Source organism: Molothrus ater, chromosome 29 (genome assembly GCF_012460135.2).
Source record: "Molothrus ater isolate BHLD 08-10-18 breed brown headed cowbird chromosome 29, BPBGC_Mater_1.1, whole genome shotgun sequence".
Classification (NCBI taxonomy): domain Eukaryota; kingdom Metazoa; phylum Chordata; class Aves; order Passeriformes; family Icteridae; genus Molothrus; species Molothrus ater.
Genome location: NC_050506.2, coordinates 2,212,883 through 2,236,160, shown reverse-complemented (window position 1 = coordinate 2,236,160; position 23,278 = coordinate 2,212,883). Strand labels below are relative to the sequence as shown.

Here is a 23,278-nt window from a genome sequence, read left to right as displayed (position 1 = left end):
GCCATCTGTGGGATCAGAGCATTGCCACCCCTGTGCCATCTGTGGGACCAAGGGGAGCATTGCCACCCCTGTGCCATCTGTGGGGATCAAGGGGAGCACTGGTGACACTCTCCTCTGGCCCCACAGATGGCACAGGAGTAGCAATGCTCTGACCCCACAGATGGCACAGGGGTGGCAATGCTCCCCTTGGTCCCACAGGGGCACTGGCTTTTAGATTTATCAACAACAAAGGTGCAGAAATTCCTCGGGTGACCTGCAGTGCTGGTGGCCATGGAAAAGCCAAAAGAAATCTTAAATTCTCTGATATTCTCCTTCTCAAAGCCATGGAAAAGCCAAAAGAAATCTTCAATTCTTTGATATTCTCCTTCTCAAGGCCATGGAAAAATCAAAAGAAATGTTAAACTCTGATATTCTCCTTCCCAATGCCATGGAATAGCCAAAAGAAATGTTAAATTCTTTTATATTCTCCTTCTCAAGGCATGGAAAAGCCAAAAGAAACGTTGAACTCTTTGATAATCTCATTCCCAAAGCCATGGAAAAGCCAAAAGAAATGGTAAACTCTTTGATGTTCTCCTTCCCAGGGCCATGGAAAAGCCATAAGAAATGTTAAACTCTTTGATATTCTCCTTCCCATGACCATGGAAAAGCCATAAGAAATGTTAAATCCTTTGATATTCTCCTTCCCAATGCATGGATGCCCACGGGGCTCCCATGGTGAGCCTGTTTGAGGCACACCCTGCATCACTGTGGGTTGGGGTGGCTCCCTGAGCTGCTTTGGGCTCCAGTGCTGCCCCCACTCACCCCCAAAGATGGGTGGGGTGGCCTTGGGCTGTCATTGCTGCTGTCATTGCCACGTGCAGCCAGCACGGATCCAGAGAGAGGGGCTGCACTGCCCAGGCAAGGGAAGGAGTCTAAAAGAGGAGCTCTGATGGTGCTCACAGGGCTCTGAGGGAAGAGATGAGGATCTGACTCCATGTTTCAGAAAGCTTGATTTATTATTTTATGATATATATTATATTTAAACTATACTAAAAGAATAGAAGAAAGGATTTCACCAGAAGGCTGGCTAAGAATAGAAAAGAAGGATTGTCGCAGACATCTTTTATGAAAAATCCTTTCCTTGGGAATTTTCCTCCTGAGAAGCTGAGAGGCCTCAGGAACAACATGCAAACAATGGTTATCTGCTGCTGTGGAATGCAACAGGTGGATCTGGGATTGGTCTCATGTGGTTGTTTCTAATTAATGGCCAATCACAGCCCAGCTGGCTCAGACTCTATCAGAGCCACAAACCTTTGTTATCATTCTTTCTTATTCTATTCTTAGCCAGCCTTCTGATGAAATCCTTTCTTCCATTCTTTTAGTATAGTTTTAATGTAATATATATCATAAAATAATAAATCAAGCCTTCTGAAACATGGAGTCAGATCCTCATCTCTTCCCTCAACCTGAGACCCCTGTGAACACCATCACACATGATAACAAAATCCTCTGACTGGCTGAGACAGTCTGGACAGCTGGGCTGTGATTGGCCATTAATTAGAAACAACCACATGAGCCCAATCCCAGATGCCCCTGTTGCATTCCACAGCAGCAGATAACCATTGCTTACATTTTGTTCCTGAGGCCTTCTCAGGAGGAACAAATCCTAAAGAAAGGATTTTCCATAGAAGATGCCTGTGGCAGGAGCCCTCTGGCTCCTCTGGGCTGCCTTTGCAGGGGGAATTTGAGCGGGGACACTCAGGGCTCAGCATCCCCCACGGGGCAGGGGCAGGTGCTGCATCCCCAGGGTGGCACAGCCATGGAGTGTGGGCAGCATGCAGGGACACAGCACTGCAGGATCCGGCCAGAGGCACCCGCAGCTGATGACTCAGAGGCAGCAGGTGATCACTGAGTGCTGCAGAGACTGCAAGGGAGGAGGAGGAGGAGGAGGAGGAGGACGAGGAGGAGGAGGAGGAGGAGGAAGAGACGTAGCAGGTATTTGAGAAGTGCCAGAGCCACAGTGCCCTCCCAGAGGCACGAGGGGAGCCCCAGGGAGGGCGGGGAGAGTCTGGGGACAGCAGGGGTCTGGGGCTGGCCCTGCTGCTCAGCCCCATTTCCTGCAGTGGCAGCAGGAACGCAGGGAATGCTCGGGTGACGTCAATGCTGACATTCAGGGGCCCTGCCAAGCTCTGCACCCGCAGGGGCTGCTCCAACAGCTGACACGGGGGTGGATGGGGGGGAACGAGGCCCCAGAGCTGCCTGGGGCACGATGGCCCCTTCCCTGTGTACCTCAAGGATCAGCAAAGCTCCGTGCTGGGTGCTGGGAGACACTGCCCCACAAAGCACCCTGGTGGGTTTTGCTGTGTGAACAAATCCCTCTGGGGCTGGCACGGTGCTGCCCAGCACAGGGAAATGGCAGAATCCAGAATCCTGAGTGCTCTGACAGCTGACATGGGGGTGGCTGTGGGGAATGGAGCCCCCAGAGCTGCCTGGGGCACGATGGCCCCTTCCCTGTGTACCTCAAGGATCAGCAAAGCTCCGTGCTGGGAGAGCCCAGGGAGACACTGCCCCACAAAGCACCCTGGTGGGTTTTGCTCTGGATAGAAAGCCCTCTGGGGCTGGCACGGTGCTGCCCAGCACAGGGAAATGGCAGAATCCAGAGCTGTATGATGGCCCCTTCCCTGTGTACCTCAAGGATCAGCAAAGATTCGTGCTGGGTGCTGGGAGACACTGGGACACTGCCCCACAAAGCACCCTGGTGGGTTTTGCTGTGGGAACAAATCCCTCTGGGGCTGGCACGGTGCTGCCCAGCACAGGGAAATGGTTATTCCTGGCAGAATCCAGAGCTGTATGATGGCCCCTTCCCTGTGCCCTCCAGCATCAGCAAAGCTGGGGGCTAGGAAAGCCCAGGGAGACACTGGGACACTGCCCCACAAAGCACCCTGGTGGGTTTTGCTGTGTGAACAAATCCCTCTGGTGCTGGCACGGTGCTGCCCAGCACAGGGAAATGGTTATTCCAGGCAGAATCCAGAGTGCAGGGGATGGGGGTCAGGTGGCACAATGCTGCAGAGCCAAAACTGGACCAACTCCACCCAAAAACCAGCGGGATCTGGCTCCAGTTTGGTTTCAACTGGGGTGATGTGGAATTCCACACTGCTCTGTGCTGTCAGCTGGGCACCTACTGCAAAAAGGGGTGAGGAGTCAGGCTCAGGAGCTTTTGCTTCTGCCCTTGCCCTGGGATGGATGGCATCTACCCTGCCAAGGCTGGGAGCACTGCCAAGGCCAGTGCTGAGAGCAGCAGCTGCTTCCCAGCAGTACCCAGGGCTGGCTCTGGTTTTTGGGCTGTGCCTGCACCAGCAGTGGCCCAACATCCTCAGCCTGCAGATGGCAGAGGCAGATGTGGGGATGGAGACGTTGTTAGTGCATTTTACAGCTGAGGAGCTGAGCCATGAGGCCTGAGCCTCATTAGCACTGAGGCTCTCACAGTGGAAAAGGCCCTTAATGAGCTTCTTTTCCTTGCAGTAAAGTTCCTTTATAGGGCCCAAGCACGAGGAGGAGCTGGGTGTTAATTGATCAGAGAATTGGCTGCAGCAGCAGGAGCTAAACCCAGAGCTACCCAAATCCTGGTCTTTGGGGGTCACCTCCCTGCTCTGCAGCTCTCCCCAGAACCCTGGGCAGATGGAGACTGCTTGGTCACTGAAACCAGCACCCCCACCAAAGGCAGCCTGGAGCTCCACATGCCAACCCCTCCCACTGCCAAGAGCAGCAAAACCTTCCCCAGTGCTTCCCCACGGGCTCAACAGCAAAGCAAAATCCTGTGGGAGGTGTAGGGAGGGCAGGAGTGCCCCATGGAGCCAGGGCAGGGCCTGAAGGCTCCTTACTCACCCACGGGGCTGGGGCAGGCTCCGTTCGTGTTGTTCAGGTCTCCCCCAAGCATCGCCCCTGCAAAGCAAGAGCAGAGATGGGATCAGCATCAGGGCAGGAACAGGGGGAGCATCCCCGCTTTTGGGGGGCAGGGAGCACGGTGGAGGAAGGCAAAAAGGGAAAAAACAGGACTGCCTTGCTGGGGAGAAAGTCCTGGGCAAAAGGAGCAGCATTCCTGGTGATCAGGTTGGGAAATGTTATCCAGGCAGATCCGTTTCCTTTGGGAAGGAGCCAGGTGCACAGAGCCTGCTCCAAAGGAGGCAGCTTGGAAAACACTGCAGCTATTTGATTCCAAGCCCCCCTTTTGGGGGGGGACACAGAGCGGGTGCTGCTGGGGGGAGAGAGAGCCCCAGCAGCACGACAGGAAACAAAATCCCCCCCCTGTAATGTTCACAGGGATGGAAACCATCCCACACTGCCAGGACACCACAGAGATCCCCACTCCCATCGTCCCAACACTTGCAGCAAAGCGCTGAAATTCCCCACCAGACTGGGAAAAACTGGACCTTTTTATTCCCAAAAACCACAACGTTTTGCCTCGCCTGGAAGAAGACTCGATCTTTCTTCTGCCTTGTTATGAAGTTATTTCTGAAAGCCACCTATTCCCCAGCCGGGGCTGCCTGACCACGGCTGCAGCCAAGAGGCGGCGCGGAGGCTCCGGAGCTGCGACCGCAGTCAACCCGGAGCCCCGGGCTGGCCAACAGGGGGCTTTCGGTGCCAAACCCCACCTCTGAGCACTGCCCAGCCCTTCCCAAGCCAGATGGAGAAACCTGAGACACGAATCTTGATCCAGCCCGTGGCTCTCAGCGAGCCCCTGGCAGCTGGAGGAGGGTGGGAGGGCTGAGCTGAGGGGAGAACAGTTACTCCTCATATGGCCCCAAAAATTGTATGGCCTGATAAAGGGTGAAGTGACCCACTAGATGTGGCGAGTGTGACACTGCAGCACCCCCCTGAAGGGATGGGGAGGCAAAGCCAGAGGTCCCTGTGCCTCCCAAGTCCCACAGAAGGGGCTCCAGCAGGGTTTTGTGGCTGTGCCCTGCTGTGGGACCCCACCTGCAGCCCAGGCACTGTGCCCATGCTGCCACCTCCGTGGGTGAGTGATGCCAACCCACCCCCAGCCCTGTCCACCCACCCTTGGCTGCCCTTCTCCCACAGCATCCCCGAGCCAGCAGCACCAGGCACTGTCAGGGTACCCACCCAGCGCTCGCTGTGCATTTGCTTTGGAAACAACACAACCAGCTCTGGTGCAATGCTAAAAAAAAAGAAAAAAGAAAAAAAAAAAAGGGAAAAAAAAAAAGGATTTTTTTTCTAACATGCAAGGCCCTGGCTCCTATAAACAGGATTTCTTCCGTGTCCCAGGCAGCCAGTGAATGAGACACAGATGGCCAGACTTGGAACACCTCAGTGCTCACAACCACAAAATGATCCCCTGAAATGAGCAGGGAGAGAGCTGGAAACAGCGAGCCCCCAGAGGGGTCTGCTCCACCAGGAAGCCTCTTCTGCTCTCAGCTGAGGGGCCTCAGAGAGGGCAGGAGATCCCTGCAGCCTCAGCCATGGCTGCATGTGCCCAAGGAGGGCTCTGCCAGCCCTGCCTGCAGGGAAATGCTGCTCTCTGGGACTGATCCTAGAGCAGAATAACCCTTCTCTGCTCTCTGGGATCAGTCCTGGAGCAGAATGTCCCCTCTCCTGCAGCTCTGGGGCCTCATCCTGATACCTGAGTGCTCTGAGGCACTTTGGAGATGGTGGTGAGAGCAAAGAAGCTGTCTCTGAAGCACAGTTCCTGCTGCATCCCAGCCAGGCCATTCCTCCTGCTCATCCTGAGCCAGCACAAACCTGCTTCTGGAAGCACCTCCCAACCTTCCCTCCAAATCCATCCCCTTTGCAAAGCTCCCCAGAGCTCTCAAAGCCCCAGGGGCCACAGCTGAGGACCCAAATGGTGGTCACTGGCACCAGCTCTGCCATTTGCAGCTTGGGTGACTTTTACAGTGGCATCCAAAATAGGAGGAATATTATTTATGATCATAAAAGAGAGCCAGGCTGCGGTCACACACATTGTCCCTGTCCCCCCTGCCACTACAGGGGACGTGGGTGACAACTGCTCTCTCCCCCAGCCTGTCCTGTGCCACCATGGGCTGGTCCCTGCTGGAAATGACTGCTCCTCAGATCTGTCAGCACAGCCACATGAGTAATCACCCACAGCCAACTGCAGGCAGCACAGCCCAACTCAGAACAGCCCTTTTTAGGCAGCCAGACCCATGTCACCAGAGTGCCACCGGCGAGCTGGGTGCCAGCAGCCACCCCCAAGCCCGGGCATGGTGCCAGGTGAGTCATCTTGCAGTGGCCAACCCAACCCAGAGCCTGCAGGGATCCAGCCCAGATCCTGCAGGGATCCAACCCAGATCCTGCAGGGATCCAACTCTCAAAGAGCCTTGGTAAGGTGGGGAGGTTGCCCTCAGTTTGGGGCACAAACAGGGCATCCATGGCTGGCAGGAGGTCACACACACTGAGGGGCAGCAACACTTCCAGAGTGCTTCTGCCACCCACAGGTGCTGGGATGTGGACCAGGGACAGGGGATGGAAGCAGCAGGGGTGTCCCCTCCCTCAGGGATGCCCCACACTGGGTGCTGCAAGCCCAGCAGGCAGGAAGGATGAGGAGGTGAGTGTTGGGGAAGATGGAACAGGAAAGCTTTACAAATATGATTGTCTGGCAAAAGATTTTGAGAATATGGAAACTATAACTGACAATGAAATGAAAGCAAGCTTTGAGATTCCTCAGTTACTGAACAACTGGAAAACAATGGTGTGGCTGGACTGAAGGTGATCCCCTTTTGATGGAACAACACCCTCTGCTTGCAGGCAGGCCCAAGGGTCAGAGCAGACCCTACAGCTTGGCAGAAGGGGCCCAAAGAGGAGTTTTTAGGGTTTAAAATGTAACACAGTATGGTAATGTAATGATTCTTATAGGCTGTATGGAAATGCTATAGGATTTGTATCTTGTACTAGATTGGTTAGTGAGAATCAGAATATTCAACACAGAAGAAGATTTATGGTGTTGTAACGGGAACCTCACTCTCTTACCCTTTTTACTCTCTTACCTTTTTTACTCCTTTACTCCTTTCCCTCTCATCCTCTCTCCCCCTCTCTTCTCTCAGTCCTGCTCCAGCTGTGCCTGGCAGCTCCCAGCAGGGCCCTGCACCCAGGCCCTTTGCAAAAACCCCAAATCCCAGCAGGGCCCTGCACCCAGGCCCTGTGCAATAAACCCCAAATCCCAAAAGGTCCCTGCACCCAGGCCCTTTGCAATAAACCCCAAATCCCAGCAGGGCCCTGCACCCAGGCCCTGTGCAATAAACCCCAAATCCCAAAAGGCCCCTGCACCCAGGCTCTGTGCAATAAACCCCAAATCCCAGCAGGGCCCTGCACCCAGGCCCTTTGCAATAAACCCCAAATCCCAGCAGGGCCCTGCACCCAGGCCCCTTGCAATAAACCCCAAATCCCAGCAGGGCCCTGCACCCAGGCCCTTTGCAATAAACCCCAAGTTCCACGCCCTGGCTGCAGAGATCTCTCATCTCCTTCTGTCCTGACCGTGCTACCCCCGACGCCCCGACAGGTGAGGGGCTCACAGTGGCTCACCTGCACTGGCTGGCCTCTGTGGCAGCCCTGGGGACACCGTGTTCCTCTGCAAGGCTGGCTGCTGTGGGGACAGGAGCCGGGGGTCTGTCAGCGAGGAGGTCACCAGGGACTGGGTGACCAGGGAGCTGCCAGGGTTGCTGAACTGCAGCGAGTTCTGGTTGGTCACCGGCACCGTCACGGGCATGGCGAAGTTCGGAGCGGGCACTGTGGACTGAACAGAGAGCAGGGGGTAAAGGGGAGCCAAGTTCCTGCAGCACAGCACAGCACAGCTGCTGGCAAAGGGGGCAGGCTCCTCAAACCTGCACTGCTGTGCTTGAACCCTGGCACCTTGCAAGGGATGCACCAGAGCCCAGCTGCCCACCAGGGAATACCAGGAAAAGTTCCTGCAGCACAGCACAGCTGCTGGCCAAAGGGGACAGTCAGGCTCCTCAAACCTGCATTTCTGTGCTCAAACCCACACTGGAACCTTGCAGGGATGGAGTTCCCCACCAGGGAACATCAGGAAGAGTTCCTGCAGCACAGCACAGCTGCTGGCCAGGGAGGGACAGGCAGGCTCCTCAAACCTGCATTTCTGTGCTCAAACCCACACTGGCACCTTGCAGGGGATGCACCAGAGCCCAGTTCCTCAGCAGGAAGAGTTCCTGCAGCACAGCACAGCTGCTGGCCAGGGAGGGACAGGCAGGCTCCTCAAACCTGCATTGCTGTGCTCAAACCCACAGTGGCACCTTGCAGGGATGGAGTTCCCCACCAGGGAACATCAGGAAGAGCTCCTGCAGCACAGCACAGCTGCTGGCCAAAGGGGACAGTCAGGCTCCTCAAACCTGCAGTGCTGTGCTGGAACCCGCACTGGCACCTCGCAGGGGATGCACCAGAGCCCAGTTCCCACCAGGGAACACCAGCAAGAGCAATGGGCTGTTCTCTTGGACATAGCCAAGCTCTGCAAACAAGTGTACTGCCTCTTTTTCAGGCTGTATTTATTTACCCCCTGTGCTTTCAGGGCAGGCAAGGAGAGGCTGGGAGCAGCCCAGAGCATGAAGGTGGGCACCAGCCTGGTGGTCTGCTCCCAGCAGCACTGAGAGCAGCCCAGCTTGGCACTACCCTTCACCACAAGCAGGATTCTATTCTCCCTTCCTCAGCCAGCAGTGGATCCCCATTCTGGGTGGCCAAGCACCTGGGAAAGACTCGTTTTGCTCCACAGAGCCCCTGGGTCACTCTGGGATCCATCCTGTCTCCTCTGGGAGCCGCTGGGAGGGATGAGCTGACCCCAGGGATGCAGGAGCATCACTAAAGCCCTATCCTTGGCTGCAGGTTGAGGACCAGCTTCACCTACCAGCGTCCCGTGGGAGCCAGAGCCGCTGTGATTATCCCAGCCACTTGTCTTATGTCACTGATTTGCTCTTCGTTAACAGGAGCTGGCACCTGCTTAGAGGCTTTAGCACGGGCTTTGCTTAAGTCCCACTTTAATTTGCTCTGGGATGGAGAGGGAGAATAGCCCAGCTCTGAATGGGACCATCACAGAGCCAGAGTGGAACCCCAGTGAGGGAAGAGGGACTTGCAGCCTCCTCCCCTCCAAAAATCTGCTCCTCTATAGGTCCTGCTCCTTAGGTGAGAGAGGGGGATGGCAGGAAGGAGTGGGACAGTGCTCACCCACGCCTCCCTGCCAGGAACTCTCCCCACCTGCCTCCCAAGGGCATCCTGTCCTTCAGAGCTATCCCGTGGCTGCAGCCAAGCCGCCGGGGCCAGCGGCTCTGAGCCTGCGCCCTGGGGCTCAGCAACTCCCACAGCACCAGGGAGAGCTGGAACACGGAGCCCTCCCTCTGCTTAGCCCGGGAGCTCATCCTGCACGGCAGCAGAATCACAGGAGGAGGAGGAGGAGGAGGAGGAGGTGGAGGAAGGTTTCTCGGGCGTTGCACGAACACCGGAGCAGCGTTGTGTAATAAATCACTGCCAACGCGTCCGCGCGCCTTCAGAGCTCCCAGCGAGGGAGAGGAAGAGCTGGAGCTCCTCCACACCACGGCATGAGCAGTGCCATGGTGGAGCTGGGAGCTGATACAGCAGCCCCAAGAGCTGAGATTTGCCTTAATGCACCTGCAGACAGGTGGGAGGCTGCCAATGCCCCGGCACAAGGGCAGTTTGCACATGGGTCCAAAGTCTGGGGGAGAAGATGCACACATCAGCCAAAATCCACCATTTCTGCTCTTGTTAGAAGGGAGGGCAAACACCAGAGGCAGAAGCCCCACAGGGCCCCTTCGTTAGCAGACACAGCTGTTGTTAAGCTGCTCCTCTGGGTTAGTTCTGCTCACACACAAAACCAACCCAGCGTTAAAATGGAAAAGCGTCTCCTTCAACCACACACTCCACCTGCACTGCTCGGCCCCTTGCTGCCAGGGAGGTTTAGTGGGGGAGCCAGATGCTCTATGCCCTGATGAGGAGCCACCCAGCACTTGAATGCCACCTGCTGAAAGGACCCCTGGGCACAGACTGTCCCTGTGGATTGGCATGTCTGGATGGTGGGACCCCACTCAGGGCCCTGCCTTTGCAGCAGACACGTTCTGAGGCTGAGCAGCCCCTGCTCACGAGGGTGTTCTGCACTAAGGACAAAGCTCAGGTGGCTTTCCAGCCTATTTTCCACTGTGGTAGGGCTTGTGCCAGGTGCTGGAGGGGTGCATGTCCTGCTGGGGCTCTACTCCCACCCCACACACCCTGGCAGGGTGGGAATCTGCACCCTCCTAGAGAAACCAGGGAGGCTGAGGCAGATCCACGTCCTGACAGAGCTAATCCTGCCCTGAACCCCTCTCCTCGCTGTCACAGCAGAGCTGCAAGAGATCATCACCACCTGCACTTTCCTCCACCTCCTCAGCCCCTCCAGGTCTCAGGGCAGCCTCCCCACCTCCTCCACCCTGAGATCCAGGGGATCAAAATGCAGATTTTGGGATCCTTTGCAAGGCTCGTGGAGCAACACAGCGCTGAGTCAGCAAAAAACCCCCAAAACCTGGAGATTTCACAAGGCCCAGTTCTCAACAAAAGACTGAATTTCAACTTGTGGGGGCTTGCAAAGCACAGGAGGGCAGATTATTTTGGGTGGGGCTCTGTGTGTGTGTCATTTTTGCTGTGCTGCATCCACCCCTGGACAGGAGCCTCCCCCCTGCTCCCACAGCATTAATTACTGCTGCAGCAACTCGGGGCTAATCCCCTGAAGAGCCCTTGCCTGCATCAATAGTCTCTGCTCCCTTGAACTAACAACTAATTTGAAACGTGTCCCCCTCCTCCTCCCGTCTCCTGACACAAATCCCTTTCAGCACTGTCCTGATGCCACCCCAGTGCCAGTGACAGCTCTGGGATCACAGGCTAAAACCTCCCTGGATTTCTGCCACAGCCACCAGCTGCCCTGAGGGCTCGGTGGATTTGGGGGGAATTAATGTGGAATAGCCCAAACCAGGCTGAGCTTTGCAAGGATGTGAGAGGTCGGCGCCCGCCACCAGCTCACACGAACACCGGGATCTTAACCCAGACAAAAATCTGGGGTGTTTTTTTTGAGGAAAAGAGGGTGAAAAAGGAGACCCTAATCCAGCAGAGGAGATGAGACAAGCAATACCATCCTGCACTGCCTGGCCAGAGCCAAGGAGGGTCAGGAAGGATTCTCCCAAGGCTGGGCAACAGGAAGGGCACTCAAGAGCCAGGTGCATTCAGGGCTGCAGGGGCTGCTGGCATCGGCTCCAAAGCAAAGCCATGCAAAATCCAAAATCCACCCCCCCATCACCTGGAGGCACCGGGGAGGGGGCCAGGGGGGGCTGCAGGCCACCAGCTACTCACTGCGAGCCGGTAACTCTGCATCATTTTATCAAACTCCTCATCAATCTTTTTATATTTCTCTTCCGTCTGCGGGGTCAGAGCAAACACTTCGTCCCCCTCGGGGCTCTCGCACTCCCTGTGCTTCTTGTTCAGCGCCTGTTACGTGTGGGGGGACACAGGGGGGCCAGGGACAGGGCGAGGGGAGGTCGAACAGAAGAGAAACAAAACAGAAAAGAACATATAATGAAGGATTTCCAGCCACGGGCAGGTACTTACACCATATCTCTTGAACAGGATATCCAGATCCTCGCTGCCTTTGCGGTATTTATCCTCCATCAAGGGGCTCTGGTCTATGGAGTCGTCGCCGTCGGGCTCTGGGCTGTCACAGCCGTTAAAACCTTTCTTTCTTAACGTCTGAAAACACAACCGGAACAGTCTGAGGTGGGGAACGAGGGCAGCTCCCTGGGGAAAGCCAGGGCAGCACTGGGAATGTTCCTGTGCCTGCTCTGGGGTGCCCTGACCCCCAGGGAGCGCTGACTCTGACCCTCATCCATGGAGAAAGTTTCCTGGATTTCAAAATAAACTAGAATCCACAAAAGTGTGAAATGGATTATAGACAGCAGTGTAGGTGGATCACTGGGTGAGAAACTGAGGGTTTGGGGTTTTTAGTGTGCAAGGTGGATGGCACAGGGTGTCATCCTGGGTTTCTTCTTCCTTCTTCTTCATGGGTTTGGGTGGCATTTTGTAATTGGGCAGAAAAGTCCTCATTGCAGGGTCTTTGGGATCAGTTAGTGGGTTAAAAGGGAAAATAATCCAGGTGTCAGCTCTTAATTGGATAGTTTAGTCTTAAAAAAACCTTGTGACAAGAGATTGTTGGCCATTTTGTGCCTTCTCATGAAAAGCTGCCCAACTCATGATTGTGAGACTGTTTTACTGATAAGAAATAATAAACACCTGAGTGTTTATTTAAACATGAACTACATCTCAAGTGCCTTCAATCCAGACACAGAGAAACCAACAACTGGTACCAGGTCCCCCCAAGAACCTCCCCTGGACCAGCACTTGCCCCTGTACAAATCAACAGCATCACCCCAAGACATCACTGACTTCAGTGGGGTTAAAAAATCAGGATACAACCCCTGGGCTTTGATGCCAGCGTGTCTCTAATTTAGGAATTACAGCACGGGGAGCAGCAGAGAGGAACTTCCTTGTTTTCAAAGGTTCTGTTTACACCAGGACTGAATTTGGCCATGCACAAACTCAGGTCCCCCCAAGAACATCCCCTGGCCTGCATGGACCAGCACTTGCCCCTGTACAAATCAACAGCATCACCCCAAGATGTTGCTGACCTCAGTGGGGTCAAAAAATCGGGATACAACCCCTGGGCTTTGATGCCAACTTAGGAATTACAGCATGGGGAGCAACAGAGAGAAACTTCCTTGTTTTCAAAGGTTCTGTTTACACCAGGACTGAATCTGGCCCTGCATGAACTCAGGCATCTTTGTCACCTTCAGGTGCCACAACATCACGAAGGGGAAAAAAATCCAAAACCTTAATGCTCTTTGCTGTCTTGCAAAAAACAGGGAAAACCTGCTTCCAAACAGCTAAATAGGAAAATAAACCCCGAAATTATAGGCAAATTGTCCAATCTGACAGAATTTCCTGACAAAAGCAGACGAGTGGCATTTGCCAAACGCAAAGGCGCCACAGGAAGAGCAGGACAGGACAGGGCACGTGGCACAGTGACAGCTGGGAGCCCTGCTGGGGTGGCACGGGGGGTGATGGTGACAACACCGGGCAGCAAAGCCCGTGCCAAGACTGGGCTCACAGACAGGGAAGGTTTGGGCACGGCTGCATCGAGGTGACGAGGTGAGACAAGCACTGTGCCCCCAACAGGGCACAGGGACACCCCAAAGTCCCTCCCTCATGCTCACCAGCACACTTTGAATCCCTCTGTTTCCAACAGATCAAAGGCAATGAAGGCATTATGATGGAACCAGCACTTGCCAACTCTTTTTCTTTTTTTTTTTTTTTGCAGGAGTCAAAGATACAGAATTTCCTGGAAGTCTTGATGCCTTTTTATGCCAAATTCAGCAGGGAAAAAAAAAAAAAAAAAAAAAGTCTTGACAATTCTCTGTCTTCCTAAACAGCAACAAACATCTCCGTTCTGAGGCCAAAGCTTATTTGGGAGTGGCTCTTCAACTACCTGAGAGCTGCAGGAAACACAGGGCCCCTGGGGGAAATAAAAACCCTGCAGTGAATAAATCCCAGATGGGTTGGGAACTCCGCTGGCAGCATTTGCTCAGCACCACAGGTTGGGCTCGGTGGATCCTTTTGCAAGCAATGGGCAGCACAGCCAGCCCAGCCTGATCTCCATCCAAGCTGAAGCTTTTCACAATATTTCCCATTAAAATTGCTCCTTCCTGGGCCTTCCCAGGCACCACTTTCACCCTCATTCCTGGATTCAGCTGCAGAGGGGAAATGTTCTTGTTCACACACAGAAGGACCCCACTCACTCCTGACCATGGTGGCATCTGATGCCCTGTCTGGTGTCACCAGTGATTCCTGACATCTAATAATTATTAATTAATTAACTGATAATAATTATTAAGAATAATTCTTATACCTAACATTAACATTATACATATTATATCATATTATATTATATTATATTATATTATATTATATTATATTATATTATATTATATTATATTATATTATATTATATTATATTATATTATATTATATTATTATACTATATTAATATATTATGCTAATATAATATTATATATTATTATATTATATTATATATTACATTATATTATATTATATTAATATATTATATTGTATCATATTATATTGTATTGTATTATATTACATTACATTATATTATATTATATTATATTATATTATACTAATATATTCTATTATAATAATAACTGAGTAATTCCTGGTGTCCCTAATTCCTGTGCTGAGTGTCTGCAGAACAAGGCACTGGGAATCAGTCACTGCCATGAACAGGAGATTCCCAGGCCTTTTTCTGCAGTTTCCTGAGGACTTTTCCCTATTATTTTTCTATTTTAGTACGTGTCCTTGTTTGTTCTCAGAATGGCCCAAAAGAGGAAGAAGTGCTGCTACTGGGGAAGGAACAGCTTTGCCTTTTTTTTTTTTTTGAAACTGCTTTTTGTGGATTTTTTTTTTCCAAAACCTTTTGTTTCGCCGACGCAGCCAAAAGACAGAAAGTTGAGCTTTTCCTAAAAAAAAAAAAATAAGTTTTTTTTTTCCTTTTTCTCTTTCAGAGGCAAAATGGAAAAAAGGTTGTTCCATGAGCAGTGAAGCAATGAAGCTGGGTTTCCTTCAGGCACTGCAGAGACTCTCTGGTGTCTAACACGGGGCTGTGCCCATCTCAACACAATTCCCTCTGCAGGGGCAGGAGCTGGAGCTCTCATTTCTTCCCTCCCATCCCTGCCTGGGGATTGGGAAGGTAATCCGTGAAAAAAAATCAAAATGAAAATCAAAAATCAAAAAAAATCAAATCAAAATCGAATGAAAATCAAATCAAAACCAAAAAAAAAAAAACAAAAAAAAAAACAAACACATCAAAGTCCAAAAAAATCAAAATCAAATCAAAGTCCAAAAAAAATCAAAATCGAATCAAAATCCAAAAAAATCAAAATAAAATCAAAATTAAAAAATCAAATCAAAATCTAAAAAATAAAATCAAAATCATAAAATCGAATCAAAATCAAATCAAAATCAAAAAATCAAAATAAAAAATCAAAAAAATCAAATCAAAATCCAAAAAAATCACAATCAAATCAAAATTTAAAAATCAAATCAAAATAAAAAAAAACCAAATTAAAATAAAAAAAAAATCAAAATCAAACCAAAATTTAAAAATCAAATCAAAATCAAAATAAACAAAAAAATCAAATCAAAATTCAAAAAATCAAAATCAAACCAAAATAAAAAAAAAAAAAATCCTTGAAAATTCCTCTCCTCCAGCAACAGCTGTTGGCAGGTTCAGAAGATGTAGGGATGGATGGATTTTTCAAGAGGTTCAAGCCAAGCAAAAAGATCCTTTTTAAAACCTGCAGCAACGATGCCACCAGGGAGGTTTTTAGGCAGCTCCCAGAGCCCTCAGCTCTGCCTGTATTTGACACCTGAACCAAGCACAGGGACGAGCACAGGGCTGCCACCACCAGCCCAAGCATTTTGCCACAATAAGTGGCAAAAAAAAAATCAAAAAAAAATTTTAAATTATAAAATAAAAGATAAAAAAATTTAAAAATAAAACATATAAAATCATCCTGGGGGTTGTTCCCTCAAAAAAGTGTGTCAAGGAAAGCAGTGGGACGGGGTGGATGTGGCTCTGCTCACCCTGAAATATCTCACAGCATCTGCCCTTCACCTCTCCCCAGCTCCTTCTCTAACACATCTTTGTGTTTGCTAACCAGTTCTGCCTTGGTGTTTTTGCTCTCCCCATAAAAAATCAGCCATAACTTCATTGTCTGTGGGACCCACAGGTCCTTTAACTTCATTGTCTGTGGGACCCACAGGTCCTTGCAGGGTGGCTTTGCAGCAGCTGAGGAGCAGCGAGGGGCAGCTCTGGTGCCACCATCCCTGCTCCTGCAGGAAAGCCACCAGCAGCCCCAGCTTTTTGCCATTTCTAAGCCCACATAAAATCGTCCTGGGGGTTGTCTCCTCAAAAACCTGTGTCCAGGAAAGCAGTGGGACAGGGTGGATGTGGCTCTGCTCACCCATACCCTGAAACAGCTCTCAGCACCTGCCCTTCACCTCTCCCCAGCTCCTTCTCTAACACATCTTTGTGTTTGCTAACCAGCTCTCCCTTGGTGTTTTTGCTCTCCCCATAAAAAATCAGCCATAACTTCATTGTCTGTGGGACCCACAGGTCCTTGCAGGGTGGCTTTGCAGCAGCTGAGCTGTGAGGGGCAGCTGTGGTGCCACCATCCCTGCTCCTGCAGGAAAGCCACCAGCAGCCCCAGCTTTTTGCCATTTCTAAGCCCACATAAAATCGTTCTGGGGGTTGTTTCCTCAAAAAACTGTGTCCAGGAAAGCAGTGGGACGGGGTGGATGTGGCTCTGCTCACCCATACCCTGAAACAGCTCTCAGCATCTGCCCTTCACCTCTCCCCAGCTCCTTCTCTAACACATCTTTGTGTTTGCTAACCAGCTCTGCCTTGGTCTCTCTGCTCTCCCCAGCCACCAATGCTGTAAAATCAGTCATAACTTCATTGTCTCCGAGTTCCTTGCATTGTGGCTTTGCAGCAGCTGAGGAGCAGCGAGGGGCAGCTGTGGTGTCACCATCCCTGCTCCTGCAGGAAAGCCACCAGCAGCCCCAGGAAACATCAAACCAGAAAAAAACAACACAAAAAAATCCTTCCTGTAAACCTGTGACAGCGACCCTGAGCTGGGATTGTGACCCTGGGGCTGGGCTGTGACCTGTGACACTGTGAGGAGCTGCAGGGAAGGGGATGGGGACAAGCCCCAGGGCTGAGCAAGGCGCTGCTCTGCAGCACAGGAAGCACCAGGCTGGAGTGGCAGCAGGACACGAGCCAGGGCAGCGTGCCTTGCAGCAATCTGCTGCTCTCTGAGACAACAAAATGAGAGCTTGGGGACAACAAAATGCCATTTCCAGCCATACGGGCGTTGGCTGCTGCTTCTTTTGGGTTTTTTTACCAAAAAAAAAAAAAAATGTGCATCCCACATTTTGAGCTTTTTGTCGAGATGATGTAAAAGGAAAATAATTCTGCTGGAGCGGGAATCAAACCCAAAGATTCCTGTGTTTGGGATCTCTGCAAGGTCTTTTAGAAAAGAACTTTCCTTCTCATTCCTCCTCTTTTATTTTGCCAGGGAAAAAAAACCAAAAAAACAGAAGATGCAAAGAGGTTTTCAGGAAACCTTTCTGTCACTGGGCTGCAGCCAGCAGAACACAACAATTTTTCATATGGAAGAAATTTAAAAGCAGAAAATTTTCAGAGAGAACCAGGGGGAGAATTTCCCATTGCAAAGCCCACCTCAGTCATCACCTGCCCCTCAGGTCCCCCCCATTCTACCAGGACCCACTGCACATCCTGCTTTTCCAGGCAATATTCTCACTTCCATGACTGCAGCTCACAGGGGAGCAGATTTCCAGCCCGAGGAGGGGAAGAGAGCAGCAGGAAATGCAGAACATGTGAGAGGAAACCATGCTCAACCAGGATGCAGTCGACTTCCCTTAGAGGAGGGAGCCTCAACCACTCTGGGCTTTGGGGAAGTCTGGATGAGGATAAGGATGAGAATGAGGATGAAGACATTGACACTGGCAGCTGCCCCTGCATTTCAGCACCTCCCCAGCATCCTGCAGAATGCCTGATTTAACACATCCTGGGGAATGCCAACCCCGCGAAGGCGAACGAGGGGAAAAAATCAGCCCCTCCAGGACACTCAGCCAAGCAAAGGGCAGAAACAGCTGGGTGCCTTTAAGTGGCTGTGGAGCATCCTGGTGCTTGGTGAGCTCTGCTCTGTCCAAGTCCTCTCTGAGGAGCTGGCACGTCAGCCAGGCTGGCAGGAAACGAGAAGCGACAGCGAGCCCCAAAGCCGGCGTGATCCCGGCTGGGCGGGCACGTGGCACCCAGCGTGCCCAGCTGGGGGCTCAGCTGGCCCCCCCCGACTCAGGAAACCCCCCTCTCTGCACCAGAGAGATTTTCTCTGACTTAAAAGCCTGCAGTAACCAGGATTTTGTCTGGCACGGAGAAGCTGCGGGGGCTGCGTGGCTGGATCCCGCTCCTGATGGACACTGCTGAGCCCTGGCACTGCTGAAACCCCACCCTGGGGGGGTCCCTGTCAGCACCCAGGACACCCCTCTGGCTGTCCTGAGCAGCCCAGACCCCGGCCAGGGGGCTCAGGGAGCCTGGCACAGAGCCCACAATGCCTGTGTGGGTTTGATTATGACCCCTGGAGTAAGTCACCAAACTTAGATGAAGATCTGCAAGCCATGACAAATTAGGTACAATCATAGTGAAGTTATCACGGGGTGGAAGAGTAGATTTTGGGGTTTTTGGTATGGGGGTTCAGGGGGCAAGATGGAGGGGACTGGGCATGTCCAGCCTTTCTCCTTCTTCTTCTTGGCCTCCATCTTCTGCTGTGATGGTGGCACTTTTGGATTGGTTTAGAGTACAAGCTCAGTGTCTAACACAGGTGATGGGTATTGGGAAGTAATTGTAAATATTGTACAGGTAGTTTTTAGTATAAAGACATAACCCTGCCCTGGGGGCAGGCAGAGTGCCTGGAACTGTCCTGCTGGATGGACCTCGGCAGGGCAGGAGAGAATTTTTTATAGATAAGACACAACAAACAACCTTGAGAGCGAGAAATGAAGAGCCCTGATTCCTTCTTCAACCACCGGGCTGGGAAAAGAGACTTTGGAACTTTTCTTGGGGTCACTCTGAGCAGCAGAGACCCCAACAGGTCCCCACAGGGAATGGGCCCCAAAAGGCAGCTGGGGTGTGGGACCCCTCCTGAGCTAGGGCTGGGTATGCTCAGCATGGAGCAGCTCTGCCTCTCACTAAACATCCACAGGAGGAACCCCTCGAGGACATTCCTGTGCCCTCAGTCCCACCCTCAGATGCACCTCCCCAGCACCAAAAACCAGGAGATCTCATGTTTGCTGTTGTTTTCAAACGTAATTTGGACAGAGCAACTCATCCTGCCTTGAGCTGTGGTACCAGTGCTGCTGGGCCCAGCCTGGCAGTGCTTGGCTTAACCCTCCAGAGCCACTGCTCGCTCCCCTTCCAGCAGAAAAACAAAATCAAGAGGCTTCTGCCTCAATTCCTCCAGGTCCTGGCTGCTCCTCATCCTTCCTGAGATGCTGCCAGAGCCAGTCAGGGCCGAATCCCTCAGCAGGAAGGGCAGGCAGACATCACAGGGAAGGTGGGCTGATGCAGCAGCCCCTTGAAATCCACTTAAAATCACATTCGGTGGGAAATTCCCAGCCTGGGCTGTCACAGTCTCTAAATGCTCAATGTGGGGAAGCTTCCAGAATGAGAAGAAACTTTTTGTGAGTCAAGTTCAACTGGGAGCCACCAAGAAACAGGAGATAAATTGGATTTGTGTGCAGTGGGGACACAGCTGGGCTGTTGGAACCTGACCTGGGTGAGGAGAAACAGAAATGAGCACCAAGAGTAGGAATGGGGGGGCTCGGATTCAGAAAACATTAAAAATCTTCAAGCAACCCCAACTCCTCCCAGACAAGACAAGGATGAGGAGGGATGCTTGAGCAGCCTCCAAACCTGCCTGCACCCCAGCAGGTTTTGCTCCATGAGAGCTCTGCCAGCAATCCAAGCCGAGCCCGGCGTGTTTGGGTTTTTTTCCCTGCCATCCACCAATATCCTTCCGCTCCCGATGTTCCTCTCTGGCTGGCTTTGGATGCAGATCCAGCTTTTCATGTGGTGCAAACACAACGTTTCTTTGGGTGCCAAGGACTGTGTGTAACTTGTCGGCTTGGGAGTGTTTGCATCTTGGACCATAAGGGAACAGAGAAGGCTGCCCAAAATGTTTATGGTATTTTTAGGCCAAGACAAATCTGTTCGGTGCTGCGAGCGCGGGCTGAGCATCCCGGAGAGGCTGCCAGCATCTGCACAGCAAAAAGGGGCATGACCTGCATCCAACTGGCCAAAAAGGACATTTTGGAACCATTTTTAAGGCCCCTACAAAGCTGTGCTGTGGCAGAAGGGTCTCCAAAGCCCCAGCAAAGGAAGGCAGATGCTGCGAGATGCTCGGCTCAGCCATGGGGTGAAAACCTCAAGTTCAAATCTCTCAAAAAGATACATTTTACAGAGCATAAAAAAGAAGAGGAAAGCAAGATTTTTGGGGCAAGAGGCAGGCTGGGTTTTTTTTCCCTTCCCCATGAAATCAAAGGCTGAGCACACTTGCCAAGGGGCACCAAAGGAATTCAAAGGCAGAAGCAGTGCAGGCTGTGCTGCTCCACTCTGCCACCAGTGGCTCTGAGGGCATTAACTGCTGCCCATAATGTCACTAATTACAAAGCCAAGCCCTTCATTTGCCTGTCTGTCCAGGTTTAATGGCAGCTGCCCCCATGCTGAGGACCCTGCAGCTCCATCTGCCCAGCCACTGTGAGAGAGAGGATGTGACCAAGGACCCAGGCACTGCTGGCACTGTCCTGAGAGCCAAACGTGCCCCCTTGTCCCAGAGATGCTCTGCCAGCACCAGGGACAAGGACAAAGCTGAGCAGAGGGCCAGCGTGGGCAGCTGAGCATCTCCTGCAATGGCAGCAGGCTGGAGGAGAGCAGCCTTGAAGTGAGCAGAGCTTGGGCACGGTGCCAGTGGCAGTGCTGGGCATGGGTCAGACTGAGAGTGCTTGGGCCATCCCTGGAGACCCACAAAACACAGCCAGACAGGCCTTGAGCAAACCCACCAAGCCATGAGCTTGGCCATGCTTTGAGCAGGCCCTGGATCATCCCACCTGGTCCATCCCATGAGCTTGGCCATGCCTTGAGCAGGCCCTGGTCCATCCCATGAGCTTGGCCATGCCTTGAGCAGGCCCTGGTCCATCCCATGAGCTTGGCCATGCTTTGAGCAGGCCCTGGTCCATCCCATGAGCTTGGCCATGCTTTGAGCAGGCCCTGGACCATCCCATGAGCTTGGCCATGCTTTGAGCAGGCCCTGGACCATCCCATGAGCTTGGCCATGCTTTGAGCAGTTCCTGGTCCATCCCATGAGCTTGGCCATGCTTTGAGCAGGCCCTGGACCATCCCATGAGCTTGGCCATGCTTTGAGCAGGGCCTGGACCATCCCACCTGGTCCATCCCATGAGCTTGGCCATGCCTTGAGCAGGCCCTGGACCATCCCATGAGCTTGGCCATGCTTTGAGCAGGCCCTGGTCCATCCCATGAGCTTGGCCATGCTTTGAGGAGGCACTGGACCATCCCAGCTGGACCATCCCACCTGAGTTCCCCTGCAATTTGGCCACTGGTGCCCTCCCACAACCTCACTGTGTCTGAATATCAGGTGGGGGCAGTGTCACCAGCTGCACCAGGCATTTCAGAACAATGCCACCAGCTGCACCAGGCATTTCAGAACAATGCCACCAGCTGCACCAGGCACTCCAGCACCAGCCCCAAATCCACCTCATGGTTTGTCTGGATTCCACAGCAGGGTCCAACACAGCAAACCTGCCCCTCAAGCTTCAGGCCAGCAGATCACCACACAACTGGAGACAACTCTACCACCCAGAACAGAGTTATTTTCACGGGTTTGCTGAACCCAAACCATGCCAAATCCACCTGAGTGTGGCAGATCTGCTTGCCCCATGCCCTCCCTGCGTGCAGAGTGGTCCCAGCCTCAGCCCTGGCCCCAGCCTGGTGGCACAGCTGGGCCTCACCTCGATGATGTCGGCGTTGGTCCGGCTCTCGTGGGGCTCGTTGTACTCAGTGTACTTGAGCAGCACCTTGTCCATGTCGGTGCTGGCATACTGGAACAGCTTGTTGGAGTGGTTGAAGATGATGAGGGCGATCTCACAGTCGCACAGCACGCTCAGCTCGTAGGCTTTCTTCATCAAGCCAAACTTACGCTTGGTGAAGGTCACCTGAAAGCAAGGACAGCCATGGTCCCATGGTCAGAAGCTGTGGCCACGCTGCCAGCAGCTCCCAGAGGCAAATGGAATGACCACTGGGGGAAGAGGAAAAGGAAGGGGAATGCAGAAGGAATATTCTGTCTCAGTTTCCCCAACTGGAGCCAACCCCAAGCTCTCCTCTCTCGCCTCCCTCTTCCCAACGGTTCCTATTGCTGCCTATTTTGGGATCCTCCAAAGGCAGACACTTCACAAGCACAAAGATGATTATCAGCCTTGGAAATCACATATTGCCAAATCAAGAGAAAATAAATTTCAGCAAAATCCCCAGCAGAGCTGCCATCTGTCCGGGGGCTGCGGGTTTTTAAGTGGAATATTCAAGCCATGGAGATCTTGTCCTCTCTCGCTGCAGCTGTGCTGTGAGTGCCCAACCCTGGGGGCCACAGAGCTGGGGCTCAGCACCCCAAAACCACCCAGGGGTAACCACTCTCCTGCTCACCAGCCCCCATTTATCCCTCCCCTAAGGGCACCATGAGCCCCCCTGTGCCAGGGGCTGCCCAGCTGCCACTTCCACCTTGCTGAACCAAAACCTCCCACCTTGCTGCCCCTTTGTGGGACCTCACTGGGGGGTTCTCCTTTCCTTGCCTGCCCAAATGGGGTCCCCTGTCTCCCCAGCCTGCCCTGCCTTGAGCTGTAAGCAGAGCAGGAGTGATCCTGAGGGCTGGGGCTGGGTGCTGGCTCCAGCAGCAGCTCCAGCTGCAGGGCAGACGTTGGGCTGTGACTCCCAGCCCACGCTCAGCTCTCACCACCACACTCCTAACAGGAGCCAGCTGGTGGAGAAGGAGCTGGTTTGGGGCTCCCTGGCCCTGCTGCAGTGCAGACAGAGCTGCTGAGGGTCCCCCACCCCCTGAACACGCAGCACGCTGATGGGGAAGGCTCGAGGCTTGGCCAATGCCCTCCGAGCAAATAAAAAAACAGAAGAAGAAAAGAAGAGGCAGGAGGTCATGGCTTTGTGCTAAGCATTGCTCTGGGAGCAAAGCAGCCTCCAGGGAGGGGTTGGAGATGAGCTGAGATGCCCTGGGGTGCCAAGACCTGCTGCCTTCTCCACGTGGGAAGGTTGCACTCCACTCTGGGCCTCCACCACAGCATCAATTTTGCAAGTGAACACCTTTAATTTGCAGAGCTGAGGGAGGAGAGTGAATGAGGCTGCTGCATCCCAGCCACAGGCCATGGAGCTGCCAGCAGCACCCAGAATGCAGCCTCAGGGTCCTGCAGCCCTCGAGACAAAGCCACGTGTGGCAGGAGGGCAGAGCAGGGGCAGCTCTGGGCACGCTTGGCAAGGGAAGCTGCTGCCCCTCCCCAG

The 23,278-nt window shown here is 52.8% G+C and overlaps 1 protein-coding gene across 12 annotated transcripts in view; it reads right to left on the bottom strand.

Moving 5' to 3' along the window:
- The window catches only part of MEF2D (myocyte enhancer factor 2D), a 96,044-nt gene that overhangs the window by 20,722 nt on the left and 52,044 nt on the right, over positions 1-23,278 (bottom strand). For 10 of the 12 annotated variants that reach the window (XR_008508877.1, XR_008508879.1, XR_008508876.1 and 7 more), the window contains 4 exons: positions 21,727-21,930; positions 11,602-11,739; positions 7,534-7,744; positions 3,865-3,921 (listed from right to left, as the gene is read on the bottom strand). Coding sequence is in view for 8 of the 12 variants with exons in the window: in XM_054517550.1 (XP_054373525.1) it covers positions 3,865-3,921; positions 7,534-7,744; positions 11,602-11,739; positions 21,727-21,930 (610 nt within the window). In the remaining 4 variants the exon portion in view is untranslated. Of the gene's footprint in view, positions 1-3,864; positions 3,922-7,533; positions 7,745-11,346; positions 11,482-11,601; positions 11,740-21,726; positions 21,931-23,278 lie in introns of all 12 variants that reach the window. The other 2 variants (XM_054517556.1, XM_054517555.1) reach the window with 1 other exon arrangement.